Source organism: Manis javanica, chromosome 1 (assembly GCF_040802235.1).
Source record: "Manis javanica isolate MJ-LG chromosome 1, MJ_LKY, whole genome shotgun sequence".
Taxonomy (NCBI): domain Eukaryota; kingdom Metazoa; phylum Chordata; class Mammalia; order Pholidota; family Manidae; genus Manis; species Manis javanica.
Window position 1 is genome coordinate 74,294,930 of NC_133156.1, and position 21,576 is coordinate 74,316,505.

Consider the following 21,576-nt stretch of genomic DNA (forward strand, 5'->3'; position numbering starts at 1 on the left):
ACCCAGAAGACATTTAATTTTTCCATGCCACTCTGAATAGTACTTCCGTTGATTAAGGACCTGTAGCCAGGAGGCCCGCATGCGCGAGCAGCCGCTGAGACGCTGTCGAGATTCCTCCTTGCCGCTTTTCCTTCCGCTCTCTGGTTTTGAAGAGGCTTCTCGGCTCGCCATGGGGAAGGTGAATGTGGCCAAGTTGCGTTACATGAGCCGGGATGACTTCAGGGTCCTGACCGCGGTAAGACGTTCGCCGTTTCCCACCGTGCATCTTCTTCTGTCCTTGACATTTCCTGCTCTGAGTGCTCCCTAGTCCCTGCAACGCGGCGGATGTTGGCAATGGCGAAAAGACCGCAGAGTATAATTTTTCAAACGCCTATGTTTGGAAGTTTTTATCTCCAAATAGAGCAGAGCCGGTCTTATGATCATTTCGTTCCTTTCTGGCCCCATTTTAGCACCCCACAACCACACACTCATCACTGAGACGCTGACCCTAGGCTTCCGACCAGCCGAGAAGGGTTTAAGGCTTCTGAAGAGAAATCGTAGCATTGGGTTCCGCAACCAGATTGTCAGTTTTTTAATAATCTTAGGGAATTCAAAGGCGTACAAGACAGGGAGACAGATCGTCATCAAGGAAACGAATGAATAAGGATAGTATCAGCTAACAAGTGCTGGGATTTGATAGAGATGAGCGGTTTAGAAACTGTATATGGTGGGGGCTGGGTCGTGAGCCCATATGGTGGGGCTTTCTTTAAGTGTGTAGTCAGAGAAGACTACCTGAGCCTAAGAATCTCGTCTGTTTATTGTTCTAACCAGTTTTAAGGCCTTTCTAAAAAGTTCCTGGCACTTGGTAGGTACTGAGTAAATATTTGGTAAGTAAAAGAAAGAACTGGGAGGGTTGGGGAGGGGGTATAATAGCTGAATGAAGAGGGGCCAGTGAAGTCCTTGGAAAGAGTTGGAGGCAGAGGAAGCAGCAATATTTAAGCGCAAAAGCGCCAAGGCAGAAACAGTTTTTGAAGAATAGACAGGCCACTGTAGCTGGAGCACATGGGTGAAGACGCCAAACGTTTGGACATTAAATGGAAAAGGTGAGAGCCAGATCATGTTCTATAAAGCCTTGCAGGCTTAGTAAGGAATTTGGAATATATTCTAAGTAAGAAAACTCACTGAATATTTTTAAGCAGGGCAGTGACAAAAACTGGTTTTATGGTCTTAGTCTTATGGCACAAAGGTCAGCACAGATTAAGCATTTGCAGAATAAAACATTTATTTAGGAGCTTTATCTTTTGCTTAGTCAGTTCTTAAGGATTAAACTAAAGTGCAAAATCAATATGAAATTTGGAAGACACTTTTCTTTCCCCTCCCATAGATTATTCAGTTCAGCAGGGCTTCCTCTACCTACTGTCACTTCTGAAAGGTACCTTCTTTCTCTGCTTCCTTATTAGCACATGCATTCATTCCTTAATGCCTCCAACAGAAATAGAGGACTCAAGAGAAAGAATGTTAGTTTGAGGCTGGGAGAGACCTAACTAAGCATGGAAGACAAGTTAAAGTATGAGATTTTGGTTGGTACATCAAAACAATGCCACACTTATTTATCTCTGCAATATTTAGGTTGTTTTTTTCTTTTTTGAAGCTCACCAAGGAATGACCTACTTGTTAAACATAATGTATATTTCACTCTCAGTGGAGTGTCATCAGCCTTGCTTATCAGTAGCCAGCTTTCCTTGACCCTCTTCCCTTTACTTCTCTGGCCCCTCCAATATCAGTAATCGTACTTAACTGGTTGACCTTACCTTTAAATGTGAACTTCCCCCCAAGTTCTGTCTCTCAACCCTCTTTTCTTGCTTAATGATCATGTATACTTCATGCCTTTCCTTCTAATTATGACTTCATTCCTGAATATAGATCTGCCTTTCCAATTTTCTTTAAACATCTCATTTGAAGGACTTCCTGACACATCAGACTCACTGTGCTCAAATCAAATTCATCATATCTGCCCCCTTACTCCTTTCCCAAACTCCATTAAAATAATTATTTTTATTTTCAATTTTATTTTAAAACCTGTGCTCACTCCTCCCTTCAACTCTGTTACCTTTACCCTCCAACATATAATGCCAGTCCCTTCCATACCACTTCTAAAGATCTTTCTATGCCCACTGCCTCTTCCCTGTTATGGCTTCTATTTCCTCTGGCCTGGATTATAGTCTTAGTTCTCCATTATACCACCTCCAGTTTTTGCCTTCTCTAAACTACTTGGCAGATTCCTACTAGATAATGTCCTTAAAACTCATGCCCTCATCTAAACATCTTCTAGGGTTTACCACTTTGCTCATTATAAAATCTAAAACTCCTTGGTCTCATTTTTCAAGGGCTTCTATATCTTACTAAAAAATATTTTCCAGCCTTCTTGTCATGAACTCTGCATGCCATCCCATCTAAGCTCCCACTATACAAGCTGCTGTTGTGTACTTTCTTGCATAGGTGTCATTTCTAAATCTTTTTTTCTTTCCCTGATATTTCCCTGTCTGCTTTTTCTATATTGCTGAACCACTCAAGGTCAATCTCCAGTTCTACTTCTTCCTGGAAATTGACCCACTACTAGAAGTATTCTGGTTCTGCCCTGAGCCACCTCTTTTTTAATACTTACCTTTTCTTACTTTCTAATAGAGTTAGATGTGTACATTCATATTTCTACAATTAGATAATAAATTCTCCAGGGGTAGAGAGTATTTTTACATATTTTTCAATCCTCCAGAATGCCTACATTTGATACTTTCTAATCAAAATCTTTCTTAATATCTAGAATATCTGTAGTTTTTAAGGACAAATATTTAGAAGTCAACATTTTACTATTTACCATATGTCAGTAACTGTTTTAACCACTTATAGTTGTTACCCTCAAAGTACATAAAGAGGCAAAATATGAATATCAGTGATTATATATCAAATTCTAATTAAAAATATGTCAAGAGAAGGTAGTAATTATATTTCAGAATTGGTTGGGAAACTGCATAGTCAGAAAATTTTGAAGAAGTTAATTTCTTAACAAGGTTTTGATTGCTTCTCTGTGTTATTTATAATTACTTAATGATTGCTCTAATTTCAGGTTGAAATGGGCATGAAGAACCATGAAATAGTTCCCTGCAGTTTGATTGCTTCTATAGCCAGCCTTAAACATGGTGGCTGTAATAAAGTTTTAAGAGAATTAGCAAAACATAAACTCATAGCTTGGGAACATACTAAAAGTAAGTATTTGAGGCACCATTTGTGATTTTTCATGCAGTTGGCCTCCCCAAAGCAGGCAATCCAAAAGTTAAGAAGTAGAAGTTGCCAGACCAGGAAAACAGTAGACCTAGAACTGGCAGAGAATACGTTCACCATGTTCTGTTGGTTAGAGCAATCACAGAGGGCCCACCCAGATCAGAGAAAGTGGAGAAATAGTTATTATTCTTTTACTCCCAATTGTAATTTTCCTTCCTTGGTTTATTTTCTCTGATAGGGGATTACAAGTTCCAGTTGCAGAAGAGCGAGTAGGATACAGATATTGTTGTTGCACTGTTTGGAAAATGCACTCTGCCACCACAGGTCTCTAAAGCATTACTTTTCAAATCATCTTTGGTGGGAGATGAGTATTTTTTTCATCTGTCATGGATCCATACTTTTATAAAATAACAATAAAAAGTGATTATTAGAAAAGTGAAATAAAAAACTGATAAACAAAATGTAGGTACAAACAATTATTATTAGAGTTGACATAAAATAACTTGGTCAAATTGATATAAAAATTCCTGAACTTAACCACTTCATTTCACCATTTGTATCTTGTCCCAGATTGGTAAATATTTAGACTGTTGTCAGTCTGTGGGTCATTATTTTTTAATCTTCCACAATGCCTACATGTGATGCTTTCTAATGAAATACTTTCTTAATATCTAGAATGTCTGTAGTTTTTAAGGACAAATATTTAGATGCCAATATTTTACCATTCACCACATCAGTAACTGTTTTAACCACTTACCCTTGAAGTACATAGAGACAGAATATGAATATCAGTGATTATATATCAAATTTGAATTAAAAATATGTCCAGAGAAGGTAGTAGTTATATCAGAACTGTCATACCATCCATGGTGGGAGATGAGTTTCTTTTTTTCAACCCTAACATGTTACTTTGAGTCACACTGCTCTAGGGAAGAAACACAAATTATAGGAAGAAAAGCCAAACTCCTAAGACTGGGTAGATAATCTTTTTCCAGTTAAGACTTCCTATTTTTAAATTCTTCTCATGAGTTGAACTAATGTGACTTCATGATGCAGTGTAATTAAAATGTGGTCTTTCTCTTTGATTTTGTCTAGCTGTCCAGGGCTATCGGTTGACAAATGCAGGATATGATTACCTAGCTTTGAAAACACTTTCTTCTAGACAAGTAGTTGAATCTGTTGGAAACCAGATGGGTGTTGGCAAAGAATCTGGTAAGTGCTAGCAGTACTGTTGATCATATTTTCTTTGCTTTAGTCTGTATTTTCCTTTGAGAATATGTTCATCTTTTAATTTTACCATTTTTTCCAGCTAAACAATAAATTGAAAAGTTGTTTGGAAGCAATGAAGATAAAATTACCTATAGTTTACTAGGTTATTGTTTTTCATACGTCTGTCACTGAAAATTTAGTTATCCCAAGAGTTAATTTTCCTCTAATAACTAAACTTTGGGCAAATATTTTATTTTCTCTTATTTTCTCTTGTTTTATATCTGATAAATTAGATATTTGTAATAGTTAAAATAATATAACACAAGGAAATACTAGAAGTCAGTGAATATCTAAAATCCACAAACACACTTTCCGTAAGAGTAATATGATCAATAAAGCAGAGTTGGGTCTGTGTAGAACACAGAGAAAAAGCATTCTAAAATAGCATTGAACAAATTACTGTGTATTTGTTTTCTATGTGGAAGAAGAAATAAAGAATAGGGAATGATTTTCTTTATACCATGCCTACTTATACACTGTTTTTTACCCTGTATTATATGATTTATCCTTTATATATTTTTTATTATCTATCTGTATATATATAAATTTATCCCAAGGAAGGAAAATTACAATTGGGAGTAAAAGAATAATAAGCCTACCCCAGAGGAGGTTGCTCTGGCACTTCATGTGCCTTGTTATGTCTTCTATATTAATATATAGATTATGGTATATATTTAGTAAGTAATGCAGAAGTGCTAAATAAAGCAGTATGTGTGTGTGAAACAAAATGAGGTTAAGAAACACCTCTTTTTTGAGATATGCTTCCTCTTAATTTTCTTATGTTCAATTTTTTCAGTTAAAAAAATGGCATTTTTTATTTTTAAGAACTTCACTGCATGCAAAACTCATTACAGCATTATTTACAGTAGCCAAGATATGGAAGCAACCTAAGTGCCCATCACAGACGAATGGATAAAAAAAAAGGGCCACAAAAGAGGGATGAAATTGTGACAGCATGGATGGACCTAGAGGGTATTGTGCTAAACGAATTAAGTCAGACAGACAAAGACAAATGCCACATGGTTTCACTTACATGGAATCTAAAAAAAACAACAGTCAACAAAAACCCAAAAACAGACTCATGAATACAGAAAACAAACTGGTGGCTCCAGAGGAGAGTGTGATGGAGAGGTAGATGAAATAGGTGAAGGGGATCAAGAGGTACAAATTTTCAGGAAGAAAAAAAACTTACTGCATGCAAAACAATAGAAGAGTACAATAAGAAGTAAATCTCACTTCTTACCCAGGTCTCAATCTCCTGTTATTACTTCTCAACATTATCACTGTTTATTCTTCTAGAAATATTTTACATAAATACAAGTTCATCAAGGTAATGAGTATGTATGTTTATACGTTCACTTCTTTTTAATCACAGATGAGAGAAAACAGTATTTAATAGTCTACACATTGACTTTTTTTTTCCACTCAAACCATTTTTTATCAGATATGTCTCAGTTGTAGAGTATTACATTTTATGGGTGCTCCGTAATTAATTTTAACAGTTGCCACTGTTGGGGATATTTAGTTAATTATAGTCTTTTTTTTTTTTAATGATGATATGGTGAATAGCCTTGTACAGATGTCTCTATGAAAATGTGCAAATAAATTTATAAATACATTCTTAGAAATTAAATTATTAGAGCAAAAGTTACCTATATTTAAAATTTTAATATTACCAAATTTCCTTCCACAGAGCTTGCACCAATTTGTAATCCCACCACTATGAGAGAGAGGCTATTTCTTAATATGTAATAATTAAAGTTTCTCATGAATAATTTGAACATGTTCTAAATGTCAGTATCACAAATAGCAATTTCTTTTACTAGTTGGAATAGTTACAGGAAGATCTGCCATTATGATAATTGTAGGAATATATTCTAACAACTGAATAGTATTCATTAAAACGATTGAAGAAATGGATTTTATGTTGAAAAGAAAGATCATAAAATCATATCTCATACATGTACGACACTAAGGAACCAATATTTTCCCACTAAATTGAATTAAGCACCTTTGGAAGCAACAACCTTTGATACATTGCATCCCTGTTTTCTTTTGTAGTTCATGTTAATTCATATCTTTTTATCATTTTGGATTATAATTAAAATTAAGTATTTTACTGAATAGTAAGTATTCTTGGTTAGTAAAAAAGATAAAATTTAATACAAGTAAAAATCAGGAAGTGTTTCAACTTACTGTATATAACTTACTGTTAAAAGTATAATAATGATCCTTTTAAAATCTTGGCTCTAGATATTTACATTGTTGCAGATGAAGAAGGGCAGCAGTTTGCATTAAAACTTCACAGACTGGGAAGAACCTCCTTTAGAAACTTGAAAAACAAGCGTGATTACCATAAACACAGGCATAACATGTCTTGGCTTTATTTATCTCGTCTCTCTGCCATGAAAGAATTTGCCTATATGAAGGTATTTATAAAATAGTTACATTTTTAAACCAAATATTACATGTAGCTGAAAAGTTGTAATAATAAACATCAATCTGTCACCCCCACATCTCCTTACTCCCAGTCACAATCCTTACTTAGTCAGTCTCTTTTGACTCTGTTGATTATTTGTTATTTTTCTGATAATTTCTTCGTGAAGATATTTTTAATTGTTATAAAAGCATAAAGGCAATGTGTATTCTGCAATATTACCCAGATAGAGTAGCCCAAAATAATTAATGATGTAAATGTTTCACAAATGTGTATGTGTGAATGTATGTCTATCCAGTGTATATAATTATATGTATGTCTGTTTCTCATTGAAAACACCAGATAATTACCATCTGTAAAAACTTCAGTGTCTCAGATGAGTTGACTATTATTTTTCTTTCATGTAACAGAAAAAAATGTCAGTTTTACAAATTTACATGTGTATTAGAAGTGGTAAAAATCTTTATTTTTTAACCTTTCACCTTCAAAATTAAGTTCAGGATGGATTTGTTAAGTAGCTTTAATAACAAAATTAAATATCTTCAAATATATTTAAATTAAATAGAATATAACATTGCATTTTTATTATTCTCTCCAGTAGGATTTGTTACATCTTCATATTTTTTTAATTTTGACTTATTTAAAGTCACTCCAGTGTATGACCAGTTGTTTCTTGGAAGTTTCAGTTTGGTGTCAAGTAGGTTATTTTAATTCATCTTCCTAAATTTTTAGTAATCATGGGGGATGAATTCTCAAGGCAGTATAAATAAGTGATATACCATGCATATTATCTATTTCTTATCTTACACTAATAATTTGTATCCTATGATAGTAAGTAGAGATTGTTAACACATTTTCCCAAAACTGTCTATATTAACTGCTTTCTCAGAATGTTTATATGAAGGTATAGGAATAGAACCTGGTTATGCATAAATATGTTCCTTAAATTTATTATCTCTTTTCCTAACAGAATAAGATAAGATTGAGCAATAGCTTAAGGTTAAGCTATTGCACAAAGGCTAGACCACTATAACAATAGTTAAGGTCTTTATGTGTTACTGAGCTGCCAGGCATATTCAAAATTTCCTGGATTGAAAAAGAAATTTTCAAGCCAAACAAACAAAAATCTTTGGGGAATGGAAAGTAGTTCGGTTTCTGTCCAGAGAACATAGGATGTAGAGTAGACAGCCTTTTAAAATTAACCCAGTTAAGAAGTATATATTGAATGTCAGTGGTGTGTCTACCACTGTATTAAATACTGGGTGGAAGGGGTGGGGGTGAGGGAAGGTTACCAAAGGAATAACATTCTGTGTCTTAAAGTTAGGAGGATAATAAGAACACACATAAAACAAAGAATGGTTTAAAAAATTATATGCTGAGTTTAGAGAAACTTCTGTGGAGAAGAGTTGATGAAAGAGGTTTCATGAAATGAGTGGGAGTCGAGTAGAGTCATGAAGCATGCATATCATTTGGCTGTAAGGAAAAGACAGTGTACTTTGCAGAGGAGCCAGTATGAGCAAAGACAGGAATACAGGCGTGAGCCCTGTTGTCTATTGGTCACAGCCACTAAGGTAACTGTCCTGATCACACTCGAGTGCTTTCTGGCGAGAGTATTGGGAGAACTAGGATTGGATAAGTAGATTAAAGAGAGTTTTAAAAACTAGGAAAAGTAGTTCAGACTGAAGTCAATATTTACAGTCATTGTGGATTTTTTTAAATGGAACATGTTAGTTTGGGAATAAAGACAGAATAAAGGTTAGGTATAATGGCAAAAGCTAGAACCACTGTTGGAGTAATCAGTATAGATAACAAAGGCCTGGTCAGAAATGGTAGCATGCCAAATGGCTCAGGCATACATCTAAGATATTCTGAAAGAAATAATAACAGGACTTTGTAAGCAATAGGATAAAAAAAGTTAGACATACAGAAAAAGATAAATTTATGGATGATCTCAGGTAACATTTGACTCAGACTACTGCAGTATGTATATTTGTCACATAATAGATTCATATTGTATACTGTAGTCTGAAGAAAAAGATCATGCTCTGTCCACTACAATGACTAATCTGTTGGAGTATTTAATTTCCTAATAATCTAGAAGACAGAATAAGCCCTAAATCACAATTTATTTTCATTTTAATTTTTTAAACATTCCCATAAGTGGCAGAAACTTAAAAAAATAGAAGAGGTTAGAGCCTAAGAGACTCTTAAGCTTCCTGAGGACAGAGACATTTTCTACACTCATTTTTTTATCCCTTGAGTAGTGTATGATATGTAGTAAATGTTCAGTGAAAAAATGAAGTAAACTGGTTTCAAATTTTGTTCTTAACGTACAACTCATTCTAGGCTGTGAATAATCCATACATAATCATGGCAGCTGTAATTTTGTAAAGGCTTGTATGTTTTTCTTCTAGTTACTTTTATTGTTTCCTGAAAAGTAATGACCTTTCCATTAGTTTATGCCTGTTTTGCTATTTTAGGCATTGTATGAGAGGAAATTTCCAGTTCCAAAGCCAATTGATTATAATCGCCATGCAGTGGTGATGGAACTCATAAATGGCTATCCTCTGTAAGTATTTATTATTATTGAAACCATGGGTCCTAATAAATAAATGTAAGTTTCAATTTTTAAAAATGAATGTTTTTAATTAAATGGACTATTGCTTCTGTAAATTAGAAATTAAAGCAGTAGGCTCAAAGGCAAGTTGAAAATTCAGTTTCATTTTAATGGTATGGATTTTGTAATTCTGTAATTTATTCAACAAATATTTATTAATAGTCTATGCCAAGCAGTATTTTAGGCCCAACAGTAAACAAAACAAAACCCCTGTCTTCATAGAGCTTATATTTTGATGTAAGGGAACATACAATAAATAGCTAAACAAGGAACTATATGATATATCAGATGGTAGAAAATGCTATGGATAAAAATAAAGCAGGCTAATGGGGACAGGAAGTACTGAGGTGGGTGTAGGAGGCTGCTGTTTTACATAGTGTGGTCAGAAAAGATCTCGTTGATGAGGTGATTTTTGAGCAGAAGTCTGAAAGAAATGAGAAGGGAAACCATGCAAATGTCAAAGAGAACATTCTAGGAGAAGGAAACAGCAAGTGCATAAGTCCTGAGATAGGAGCATGCCAGCATGCTCAGAGAACAGTGAGGAGACTCGTATGGCTGGAGCTGACCTGAGTAAGGGGAGAAATTGCAAGTGATGAGATCAGAGAGGCAGGAGGGGACCAAATCATTTAGGGTTTGTAGACTATTGCAAAAATTTTTTAATAATTTTAATTGAAATATATTTGACATATAACATTGTATAAATTTAAGGTATACAATCTTTGATCTGAGATATATATATATATAATGCAATTGCCATTGTAGCAGTAGTTAGCACAAGGACTTTTTTGTTTTGATTAAAATGTGAAGCCATTGGAGGATTTTGAACTGAGAGGAGGCAGGATCTCACTAATGTTTTAAAAGGATCACTCTGGCTGCTATATTGAGGATAGACTGAAAGGAGACAAGAACAGAATGAGGAAGATAAATCAGGACATTATTGTAATAATTCAGGCAAAAGATGATGGTAGCTTAGAGTGGTGGGTGTTAAGGTGATGAAAAGTGGTCAGATTCTGGATATGTTTTGCCAGTAAACCCAGTATGATTTGTTTTGAATTGACTGTATGAAGAGCACATGAGCCATGAATAGCAGCAAGGTTTGGGGCCTGAATAATGAATTAGTTGGAGAGATGAAGATGCCATTTATAGAAATGGGAGAGACTGCATGAAGAGCAGTTTGGAATTAGAGGGTGGGGCAGAATCAGAGATTCAGTTTAGGACATAGTAAGTTTGAGATGCCTAGGAGTTCTGAGGAAGTCTAGATTGAAGTGTTTAAAGCCATTAACCTTGTGAGAAAAGTCAGGGAGAAGATTAAAAAAACTAGCAGAATAGACTGAGGATTGATCAGTGAAGAAAGAGGACAGCCTGAAGAGTTGGTGTACCAAGAGTCAAGGGAAGGAAGTGTCTCAAGAAGGAAGAAGAGGTTAACTGACAGACCAGATAAGATGAAGACCAAGTATTAACCACTGGATTTAGCAAAATGGAAGTCAGTGGTAGTCTTGATAAGACCTGTTTCAATGGAACAAGGTATATGAGAGCCTGTTTGAAATGGGTTCATTAGACTGCGAGGAAACAAATTGAAAAAAGCTCGTGTTAGAGGAGTTTTCTGTAAAGATCAAAGAAAGGATATGTTAGTAGAAAGACAATAACAGAATTGAGACAAGATGTGCCTCTTTTTTTTTAGATGAGAGCTATTATATCATGACTGTATACTGATGGGAATAAAGAGAAAACTTCTAGGGAGTCAAGAAATGGAAATAATATTTATATACACACTAACACACTTCATTAAAATCAATGAGTACAAATAACTTTAAAGCACTTAAAAATTTTCATTTTCATACCTAAAATACTTTTCAGATATCAGATACACGATGTTGAAGATCCTGCATCAGTATACAATGAAGCTATGGAACTAATTGTCAAACTTGCAAATCATGGACTGATTCATGGGGATTTCAATGAATTCAATCTCATTCTGGATAAAGATGACCATATCACCATGATTGATTTTCCACAAATGGTTTCAACTTCTCATCCCAATGCTGAATGGTATATGCTGAAATTGATTGTGTATGTGGGTGTGTTTATGTGGGATGCAATCATTTTTTAGTCATAATTTTTCAATTTTGATACTGTTTGGGTCAATAACTGTTTTGAAGCAACTGGTATTAATGGTCCAAAGATTTGTTTTTTATTAAAGCATATGGAATTACTAGGAATTTTCCCCTCAGAGAATCATTCTTATTCCTCAGTATTTTAAAGGGAGAAAAAAATGCACTTGATCCAATTTTTAAAACCTATTTATTAAGTTCATGCTGTGTACTAGAAATCTGAAGAAACTGCCTGCTTTTATAAACCATCAAAAGAATTTTAATTACTCTTACAATCTGACAGACTTTAAAAAGTCGGACCTTCTTAGCTGTGCACCCCTATTTTCAGACAGATTTTTAGGTGGAAGCCCAATTTTTAAAACAAAAGCCTGTTTGGAAGAAGTAGGGACATGGAAAAGGAAACTTTAGAAGGCCATTCTCTGCCTTTCTCCTTATCTTTCTGCTACATGGTTGCCTCCAAAAGGACTTCACTAAGCATAATTCAGTCATCTTGATGGCCTTAATAAAAATTGTGTTTTGAACTGGACTCAGTTGCCAGGGCAGTAATATCTTCTGTGTCATTTTTAGCCTTTATTTTATTACTAGAAAAGAATTGATATAAAGCCTAATTCCTGACACAGGGCAGAATCAATTTATATATTCCTCACATTACTTTACCATTTAAACCAGCCAAGTGGTGAAATATGACAGAATATTTTCCTTTACTCATTTGTATTCCATGATGCAACTGAGCATAATCAAATTAAGGTTATTTTGCTTTCTCCTCCTGTTCCAAGTTATAATATGAGAAACTGATTTATCCCAAAGATAGCAGCTGCTATCACTTACATAATGAAGTATATTCATTGTTAAAAGTTGAGGCTTGAACCAGTTTGTGTTCAGTGAAGCTCTTCTTCCAATTTTTATTAGAAAATGCCTATCCTTGTTCATTTAAAATAAATTTAAAGAATATATCTAATAACACAGTATTAATAGGTTAATGCCTAGTACTTGGATGGTTAATATATCTTTGGATGAGGACTCATCACCATTTGTAACCTACTAATACAATGAAGGAACATCAAGGAACCACCAGAATTAGAGAAGGCAAGGATGACAGATGGTGATATTCTATGTTTAGGCTACATTATTCTGTAGGGAGACAGTTTGATTAAACTTGAAATTTTATGGACAAGTACTGGGGTAAAGGAGTTGTGCTGAGCACTAGAGATTAAGTTAGGAGATGTGTCTCTACTTTTGAAGAAGTTATTGTCTAGTAGGTGAGACATAAACATACATAAAAAGATAATTTTTAAATAATTTACTGAGGTTTTTCCCAGGGTGCCCTAAGAGGAAAGAACAGTTGCATTGTTTTCCAATTTGCAAACTATATCTTTCTCTAAGTAATAATTTAGTTAAAATTCAAGTAGTTAGTCAATTCGTTGTTACCCTGTCTCTTAATTCTCCTTATCTGGAAACCTTCTAGAGCATTTAATCTGCTCTTTCCACTTTAGTGGCCTAAAAAAATCAATTTATATATTTCTCAGAAGGATAAGAGATCCTTCTACTCTCCATCCACATTAACATCTTCAGATCATTATTTATAAGCTACAGCATTATTTATCTTTCTTAGATATTATTGCAGATCAGCTAATGGATAATAAAGGTACATAGACAGAACATAATTCAGTAGTTCCCTAACTTTCCCTTATGTGTCACTAATCTATCTTTATCTTCAGCTTTCTCAGTTGACTAGGCGTTCTATTGGGTATAGCTGATGGGATGTATAACCAGACAGACTGGAGACTAAAGATGAAAAGTGGAAACTCGTTCCCAAACTGCAGGCCAATAGTCTTCTTTTCTGGGATTCATAGTCTGTGTATTAGTATGTCTGCTACAGTAGGGGAAAACTGAGTTTTCCAGCCATAAGTACTGTATGCTTTTGACAGCCCATAGTTTTCTTGTTTGTTCCTCTGCTTTTAGTTTTAGTTTCCCAAACACTGGCAACTGGTTGATTTATTTTTTCTTTTAAGTAACTCCTTTTTTTATGTAAGGAGTTGAAGTGTCAACAAATAAAGATACTATCTTTGGATAATAAATAAAAAGATGAGCAACAAAAGCTGTATCAAAAATGGTTCTTGTTTTTGCAGGTATTTTGACAGAGATGTTAAATGCATTCGAGATTTCTTCATGAAACGTTTCAGTTATGAAAGTGAGCTTTATCCAACCTTTAAAGATATTAGGTTTGTATTCTGAATTGCTTAAAATAATGGAACTCTGTTAAATACCTGATTTATTTAGTTGTACAAGTTAACACTTTCATGTAAGAAATTTCCAAGTAGTGACCTTTGACACATTATAAACATTGTTGAATATCATTGCTGTACAATGTGTAAATGAACTTACAAACTAGAAAATACCTGCCTTTGGTATATTAAGGCAGTGTTACTAATTTTGGGCAGGAAACACACCTAGTTTCTTAGAAATTTAAGAACTTCTATTCAATGTGGGATACTATGTGAATAAACCCATTTGTACAGAATCAATTCAAGTGTCAGAATTTATGTTTCTCATTATTGAGAACATTATCTTTAATTGATTCATGGAATATAATTACATGTATATTCCCAAAGCCAAATTTTCTCATTTATATACTTAAGATACGTTTGTCTGATTTGGGATGATTGACATAACATAAAAGAAGAAATCTTTAGTCCCCTTTGGAAATTCATTTATTAAGTCAGAATCAGCTGAAGTTGTATAACCTATCTACTAATACCTGTTGTCTTTCACAGTCATTCTTAAATGACAACCAGGATGTGTCTTTTATAATTGTATACTTAAGTAATTGAAGTATTACATTTTAGGCAAAGAAAGATCTTTAAAATATATAAACTATTAAACTTACTTGAGAATCATAATTGTCAGAATATAAATATCCATGTCAGTTGGATTATTTCCTCTTTCTCCAAATGCTTGATGTTCTTTTTTTCTAGGAGAGAGGACTCTGTTGATATAGAGGTTTCTGCCAGTGGCTACACAAAAGAAATGCAAGCAGATGATGAACTGCTTCATCCAGTATATCCAGGTGATGAAAATACTAAAATAACAGAGGAGGGATCTGAATTCTCATTTTCTAGTGAAGAGGTGCCAGAAAAAGCAAAGATTTCTAGATCAGAAAATCAGAGTGAACAAAACTCTGCAAATGAATCAGTTGACTGCTGTTGCAGATCATCTGGAGACCACGAGCAAATACAGAAAGACGGTGTGTCGGAGGAGAGTACTGATGCACACAGTTTTGAAATGACTGAATTCAATCAATGTTTAGAACTAAAAGGACAGGTTGTTGAAAACAGTTCTGAAACTGAGTTTTCTGGGAAGAAAAACAAAACTGAAAGTTACATCAGTCAAGATGGTAAGACAGGTCTAGGAGGAATGACCACGGGCTCTGCAGAGCATGAAGATGAATGCCCTCATCTGATTGCTCTGTCATCATTAAAGAAAGAATGCAGTCCTTCCAGGTATGTATTTCTATTGATTGATTTTTTTTTGCTTTAATCTGGAGACCGTACTTTCTTCAATTTTGGTAAATCAGAATTTTTTTAAGATGCTCTGACAGCTGTTATGTGTAAAGTGAAAGCAAATAATAACTTTGTTTAAAAATTCACTTTACCCTCTACAGTTGACCTGATTCTAAACAGCCTGTTGATTTAATTTTAAATAGATCTGCCTTAAAATACAAGCTGATAACTTTCAAAGAATTAATACATATCTTTTGATAAACTGATGGATTTGAGATGGTTTATATTTTTTTGTAATTATATATTTAATATGTTTTACTTATATATAGTACAGTAAACATGTAGTAAGTGTTCTTTCTCCACAAAATACCTACTTACAGTGAATATTCTCTGGTACTTTGAGCCTCTGTCTTGATTTGTACATGTACAATTAAGATTATATAATATTTACTATACTGCTGTTTCTTTTAAGATTTTTTTTCCTGCAAATACTAATGAATCCACCTCAGATTAGCAAAAGATGTAAAATTTAGTATTTACATTTGGAATAGTCCGGGGTCAAACAACTATAGTTTAATGAGATAGTTTTGTTTATTTTTAAATTGTAAGTAAGATAACAATTAAAATTAAATCACCAGTACATTTATTAGTCATTTTTCAATATATGCTCAGGCTTGCATCCTAAGGCTGACTTTATCTTTAAAATTTTATTATGATGCAAAGCACAAGAATTTTTTTCACCATAACAACTCTGTCTTCAGACTCAGCTTTACTGCTTGTATAATAAATATATAAAATTAAAATAAGAGTGGCTGTGGCTCAGGATTTTGAGTAGCAGAAGAAAATCTATGCAAGTTAAATAGTCTTCTAAGCACAGAATAATTTGTCCTCACTCTGAATACATGCTAGACAAAATTTTTATTCAGAGAAGAAAGGTAAATGTTGCTGAAAAATACTGACTGTTAGGAGTTAATGTCTGAGTTTTAGTCATTGTATCCATTAAAACTTTGAGCAGCATATGAAACAAATTAGACAGTTTCCATCCTTGCAGTGTCTTCTGCCTTAGTTAAGCAGACTATAAAGAGTACTGTCTTTGTTCCGATTACATCTGCTGTTGTTTGGGAAGACGGCAGGAAAGTGTCCCAAGGATTTAGGTTATGAGAGGCAGATTTGGGTACAGTTCAGTGAAGTAAGATGAGAGAACTAGTGAGAATGGGAAAGACTTGAACTATGGGGAAGTGATAACAAATTTTGATGGCCAAAACATTCTGACATTTTGAAATTTTGATAGTGACTATCAGAATGCTGAAAAATGAGAATTGTTAATATAGTAAAGTGAATTGTGGGTAGTTTTACTTTTTTTTACCTTCACAGAAATTTTAAATACAATTATCTTTTTGAAGTATTTTATTCCTTTAAGTTTTATTATCATGTAAGAAATTGTATAAATTAATCAAGTGTAATTGTAAAAATTAGGCGAATTGTGATTTTGTTTTAATTTTAGAAATGAAGAAAATGTGGAAGATATTAATCAATACAGAACAAGAACTTTGAGTGTTACTTCTGCAGGCAGTGTTTTAAGCTGTTCAACAATTCCTCCAGTAAGTATTCATTCCTTTTCCAAATGTTGATTAGGTTACTACTGAGGGCAGATTACTGAGCTAAAGCCCTGTGAGGATTACATTATGAATGAGACAGCCTCTGCCATTTGGATTACACATTAATAATATAAAATTATAACATACAAATTTAGTAATAAAGGAGAGAGGCTTTGCTTTTAGCTAGAATAATCAGAGCTTTCAGGAGAAAAGTAGCATGTAAATTAGCTTGAATTTAAAGGATAAAATTATAGAAATTCAGATCGAAGGGGGACTCTCGGGATCTCATATGGTCTAGTCCCTGCATTCTCGCAGCAACGAAATTGAGGCTCCGATAGTTTACATCACTTTGCTCAAGATTACCTAGCTACTGACAGCGATGAAGTATGAAGATGTGCCAGATTCACTAGTTAATTTGTTTTTAAAATTTGAAAGAGAAAAATGGGTAATTAAAGTTTTATCACAAGTTTTTGTTGGACGGTTAGCAGTGTCCAAGAGACTTTTATAAGAGACATTTTCTGGACAGGATAATAAACATAAATAGTCTAGGTCCTGCTAAGGAGCTTTTCTGCCTGCCAGCCTTCTTTCCAGGCTTTCCAGGAAGAATCCATTTGTTTTCTTTGTAGATCTTAAGGAGAGAGAAAAAATTACATATTGGTGTGTTGGGTTTTTTCCTTTTACGTAAAGGTATTAAGTTGAATACCAATGAAACCATTTTTTAGTGATTACTTAAAATGAGCAAAAGAAGAAAATCAGTTTAGAAGGTAGAAGTAAATAAAATTATTATGTGGAATGTGAATTCAAAAGAAAAAACTTTGTTTCTTTGTGAACTTCTCATTTCCATATTCAGGTATATTGTCAGTAAGTTAAAATATATGTCCTGTAGTGGAAAATGCAGGATGTTTACAAAATTAAATCAGAATTACCAAAAACAAGCTAAAAATAGCAGTACTATTATTTTATAAAATAGCAAACTCCTTTAGTAGTTCTGGGACCTTTACTTACTTGATAATAGAAACATTTAGAGCTTCTCAGACCAAAATAAAAGAGTGAAATTCTACCAATATATTGATTTTATGTCCTCATTTCTGATGGCCTCATAATTCACCTGTTTTTCTGAACATAAAATTTAAATATGTCAAATCTTTGAAACATCTAGTAGTTATATTAGAGAAAAAATATCCCTTTAAGTACTGTCTTTATTAAGAATTTCTCACACTTTATGATTGCCTGACTGCTCTTGGCTTTGATACTCTATTCTTACTGAGATTTACTTTCTTGGAGTCCTTTCTTGGATACCTCAGACTCAAAACATAAGGGCCTTTATGTCTAATTACACTGGTATAAAATTGACAATTGCATATAAACATAGATTACCAATTCTTGCTACTTCTTGAATTCTAGTTATGCTGTCTTCGTATGTAAAGATGATGGCGCTGACTATCTTAGGTCTTCACTTTATCCCGTTTCCCTTACCTCTAACAACAGGAACTTAAAGTTTAAAATGGTGTCAAGGCTATAATGAATTGCATTAAAAAAAGAAATTTGCTGTCTAAGGGGAAAAAAACTTTTTGGTCTAGCTTGATCAAAAAAAGTCGTCCTCTAATCATTGGAAATAAATTGGTCATCTTAGCCCTACATTTTTATGGAAGTATGGTCACACTATTTTCCCTGAGGTCACATTTTAGTTTGCTAAAGGATTGATTCAATTATTTATATTATTAACCTTTAATCGATAAAGGTTAATTATTTTGTTACCTCCATTAATTTGATCATTGTTTTGGTGTCTGTGCAATGGCAAATGATTTTCTGTGTATTTTGGAATTGTAAGATTTGTTTTCCTCCCTGAAATAATTTTATAGGTCCTTATTTCTTGGCAAAGTTGCCATTTATCAACCCTATTTTTCCTAACATATAACAGAATTAAATTATAACTAAACATTTATTAAAGTATATTGCTTTTTAATAAATATGTATGTGGCCACCATCAACATTTTTAGTAGTTCTGGGACCTTTACTTGGGACCTTTTCTATTAATTTTTTTATGTACTCTCTGAAATAATACACAAGTATTTTCACGTTTCATCATTTAAAAAATATATACTTAATGGGATTTTTCTCCCACTTTTTTTAACATGAAGAAAATTAATTAACCTTACTGGATTTGTAAATTGTTCTGGATTAGGAGATATACACATAGTAATCCATTGTTCCCTTATTTTCTTCAGCTTCTTGATTTGATTATCATTGAAGTGAACAACCAAGGGGAAATTCAAGCAGAATATTTAGAAAAGAAATTTTTTTTTTCTTTGAAACATTCTGGAAGCCTGTGTCTGAACTCCTCTAGTTTAAATATGTACATTTTACTGATGTCTTCTGGGACTTTTCATCTCCTCTCTATTGAGGGCCTTCTTTCCTAGTTCCATCTCTTTTTCTTACCTAGTTTACTTCTTTGTTAGTATAGATTCCAGCACTTATTTGAACTTTGGGGGACTTCTTATTACTAAAAATGTGTTTTTGTCATGTCCTCACACTTGATTGGGAGTTTAAGTATTAGAATTGTGGTTTGGAAATAATGTTTCTTCAGAATTCTGAAGCTCTGTTATCTTTTTTGTAGTTAAGAAGATGCTGTTCTGATTCAGGTTTCTGGTTTCCTTCCTAGGGTGAGGAGGCTATCTATGATCGTTGCCTGGCATCCTAGGGTAGCTTAAGGCTAACTTAAAGCTAATCCTACTGCTTTGCATTCTAAAACTTTGGGATACCAGGTCCTTCTAAGTCTCCCACTTTACTGGGTCTGTCCCATCTGTTTCTCCCTTCTCTATCTCTAACCTTTCTCCCTTTGAGAATCATTAGACTAAAACAAAGAAGGATACCTTGTTAAAGCCTGTTAATTGAATAGAGTTCACTTAAGTATGTAAAATAATGCAAAATCTGCATTTAACTAATCTGATCCAAAGTTTTATGTTATACACTTACAACCCAAGAAATGGTACATTAGGTAGACTAGTTCTTCTAACCCCTTTATACCTCTCAAATCTATTATTCTTTAATTTTTAACTTGAAAGATTTTCCATAAATGCTTCTTTGTGCCTAGCATAGGGTGGGACCCACTAAGAAGAAACCCTTGGCTTCAATCCTTGCTATGGTTTATCTTCTTTTTTAGGAGACCAGTTGGATGGTGCAGAGTTATATATAGTTAAAGAACAGTCTATAGTGCTTGAGAGGGGGAGAAAAAAAAATTATTATGAATAGAATATTCCAATTCTTTTTTCATCTTGTAAGTCATGTGGCATTGGCAGCCTGTCTAAGTGAGACCTTGCTGCGTCTCCCAGAAGCTGTGAAGACTTGTCATGGATGTTGCTGCCATCAGGTCATTCCTTGACCTAAAGGCATAAACAGGCACTCCTGAGTATATTTTGGCTAGTAGCAAATGATTTCAAACACAATTTTTCACTACAAAGCTGTGCCTACTTTTACCTAGAAAGTAGAGGAACAAAGCAGTCTTTATCTTGGGTATTTGTTTTGTTTTTTTCTATTTTTCCTGATGGACACTAGGTGGCACTATGGTAATTTGTTATTCTAAGAAATGTGACCACTACTCTTTGCTGTAACCTATATTTTTGTTAGGAATTTAATTTGGTGTTTTATTGGATTTTAATATAGTACTGTCTGTTTTTGGCATTTTAAAAGTCATGCTCTTAACAGAAATTCAGAAAATATTAGCAATGTATATCTTTGTTTTATTGAATATTTACTTACCCAAGTGATTAATTATCGTGATACTAATCCATGAAATCTTTCTAGGAATTGGTGAAACAGAAGGTGAAACGTCAGTTAACAAAACTACAGAAGTCAGTTGTCAGACGTCGATTGCAGAAAGGAGAAGCTAATGTATTTACCAAGCAACGGAGAGAAAACATGCAAAATATTAAATCAAGCTTAGAAGCAGCTAGCTTTTGGGAAGAGTAGTAATATTTAATATCTTGAATATTTTTCAATAATCACTATGATTGCTTTTTAAGGACCTTTAATCTTTTTTGGGTCAAGACAAATATATAAATACATAAATAAAGTCATCTATAAGTTTGACTCACTCAGTACATGTCTTCTGTAGAATAATTATAGTAATTCTGCTAAAGCAATCCAATTTTCCAAGTAATGTATTAGATGACTAATAAATATGCTAAAATCTGTTTTTCAAAATTACTTTTATTAGGAGTTTTTGGGTATTGGTTTTAATCTGAATATCACTGACTTTGTTGTTTTCTGCTCTCTACCAGAAACAGACTGCTTGATTTCAAATCTCAGCTTTTCCACTTATTAATTAGTGAAAACAGCCTTAGGCAAGTCATATTTGTCTCTCCCTCTTTCTCTCCTTCTCTACCTCAGTTTTCTTACTTTTTAAACTGGATTTATAACTATTTTATAGGGTTTTGAAGATGATGTGAGACAATGCACAGAAAGCACTTAGCATTTTATAGGCATTCAGTGAAGTGTAGCCATAGAATAATTACAATGTTTATCTTTCTGAAATTTTGCTAACAAATAAATTTTATTTAACCACTGGAAGATTTAATTGCCATCTACTCTTTTAGTCTCTGGTGTTAAGGGTGAGCCAGTGAAACATAATTTTACTTTCTGTTACTTAAATTGGTGATGTGGTCATGGAAACTTGAGGTAGTGCCACCACAATTTCTATAGTTGCCAGTGTTTATGCAGGCCTGAGCACAAGTAGGAGAGTTTAAAGGTCAGAGGAGATTAGAAGGGAGGGATGAGGAGTAAAAAT

General features: G+C 33.7%; 1 protein-coding gene and 1 long non-coding RNA gene across 3 annotated transcripts in view; one reads left to right on the forward strand and one right to left on the reverse strand.

Annotated features, from left to right (window-relative positions):
- LOC108400265 (uncharacterized) overlaps positions 1 to 190 on the reverse strand; it is a 1,191,208-nt gene extending 1,191,018 nt beyond the window's left edge. Inside the window, exon 1 of the long non-coding RNA XR_012130102.1 lies at positions 61 to 190. This is a non-coding gene — a long non-coding RNA (uncharacterized lncRNA). The remainder of the gene's footprint in view (positions 1 to 60) is intronic.
- RIOK2 (RIO kinase 2) lies at positions 74 to 21,359 on the forward strand. Of its 2 annotated transcripts, none has more exons than XM_017651923.3 (10): positions 74 to 235; positions 3,104 to 3,242; positions 4,354 to 4,470; positions 6,781 to 6,956; positions 9,445 to 9,533; positions 11,439 to 11,630; positions 13,822 to 13,914; positions 14,668 to 15,192; positions 16,697 to 16,793; positions 20,595 to 21,359. In XM_017651923.3, the coding sequence occupies exons 1-10, from the start codon at positions 80 to 82 to the stop codon at positions 20,757 to 20,759; spliced, it is 1,749 nt and encodes a 582-aa protein (XP_017507412.1). In that variant the 5' UTR covers positions 74 to 79; the 3' UTR covers positions 20,760 to 21,359. The 2 variants fall into 2 exon arrangements, with proteins under 2 accessions (XP_017507412.1, XP_017507413.1); XM_017651924.3 differs by lacking the exon at positions 3,104 to 3,242 and adding an exon at positions 3,497 to 3,582 and having other exon boundaries at positions 103 to 235.
- Positions 21,360 to 21,576: the final 217 nt, after the last annotated feature.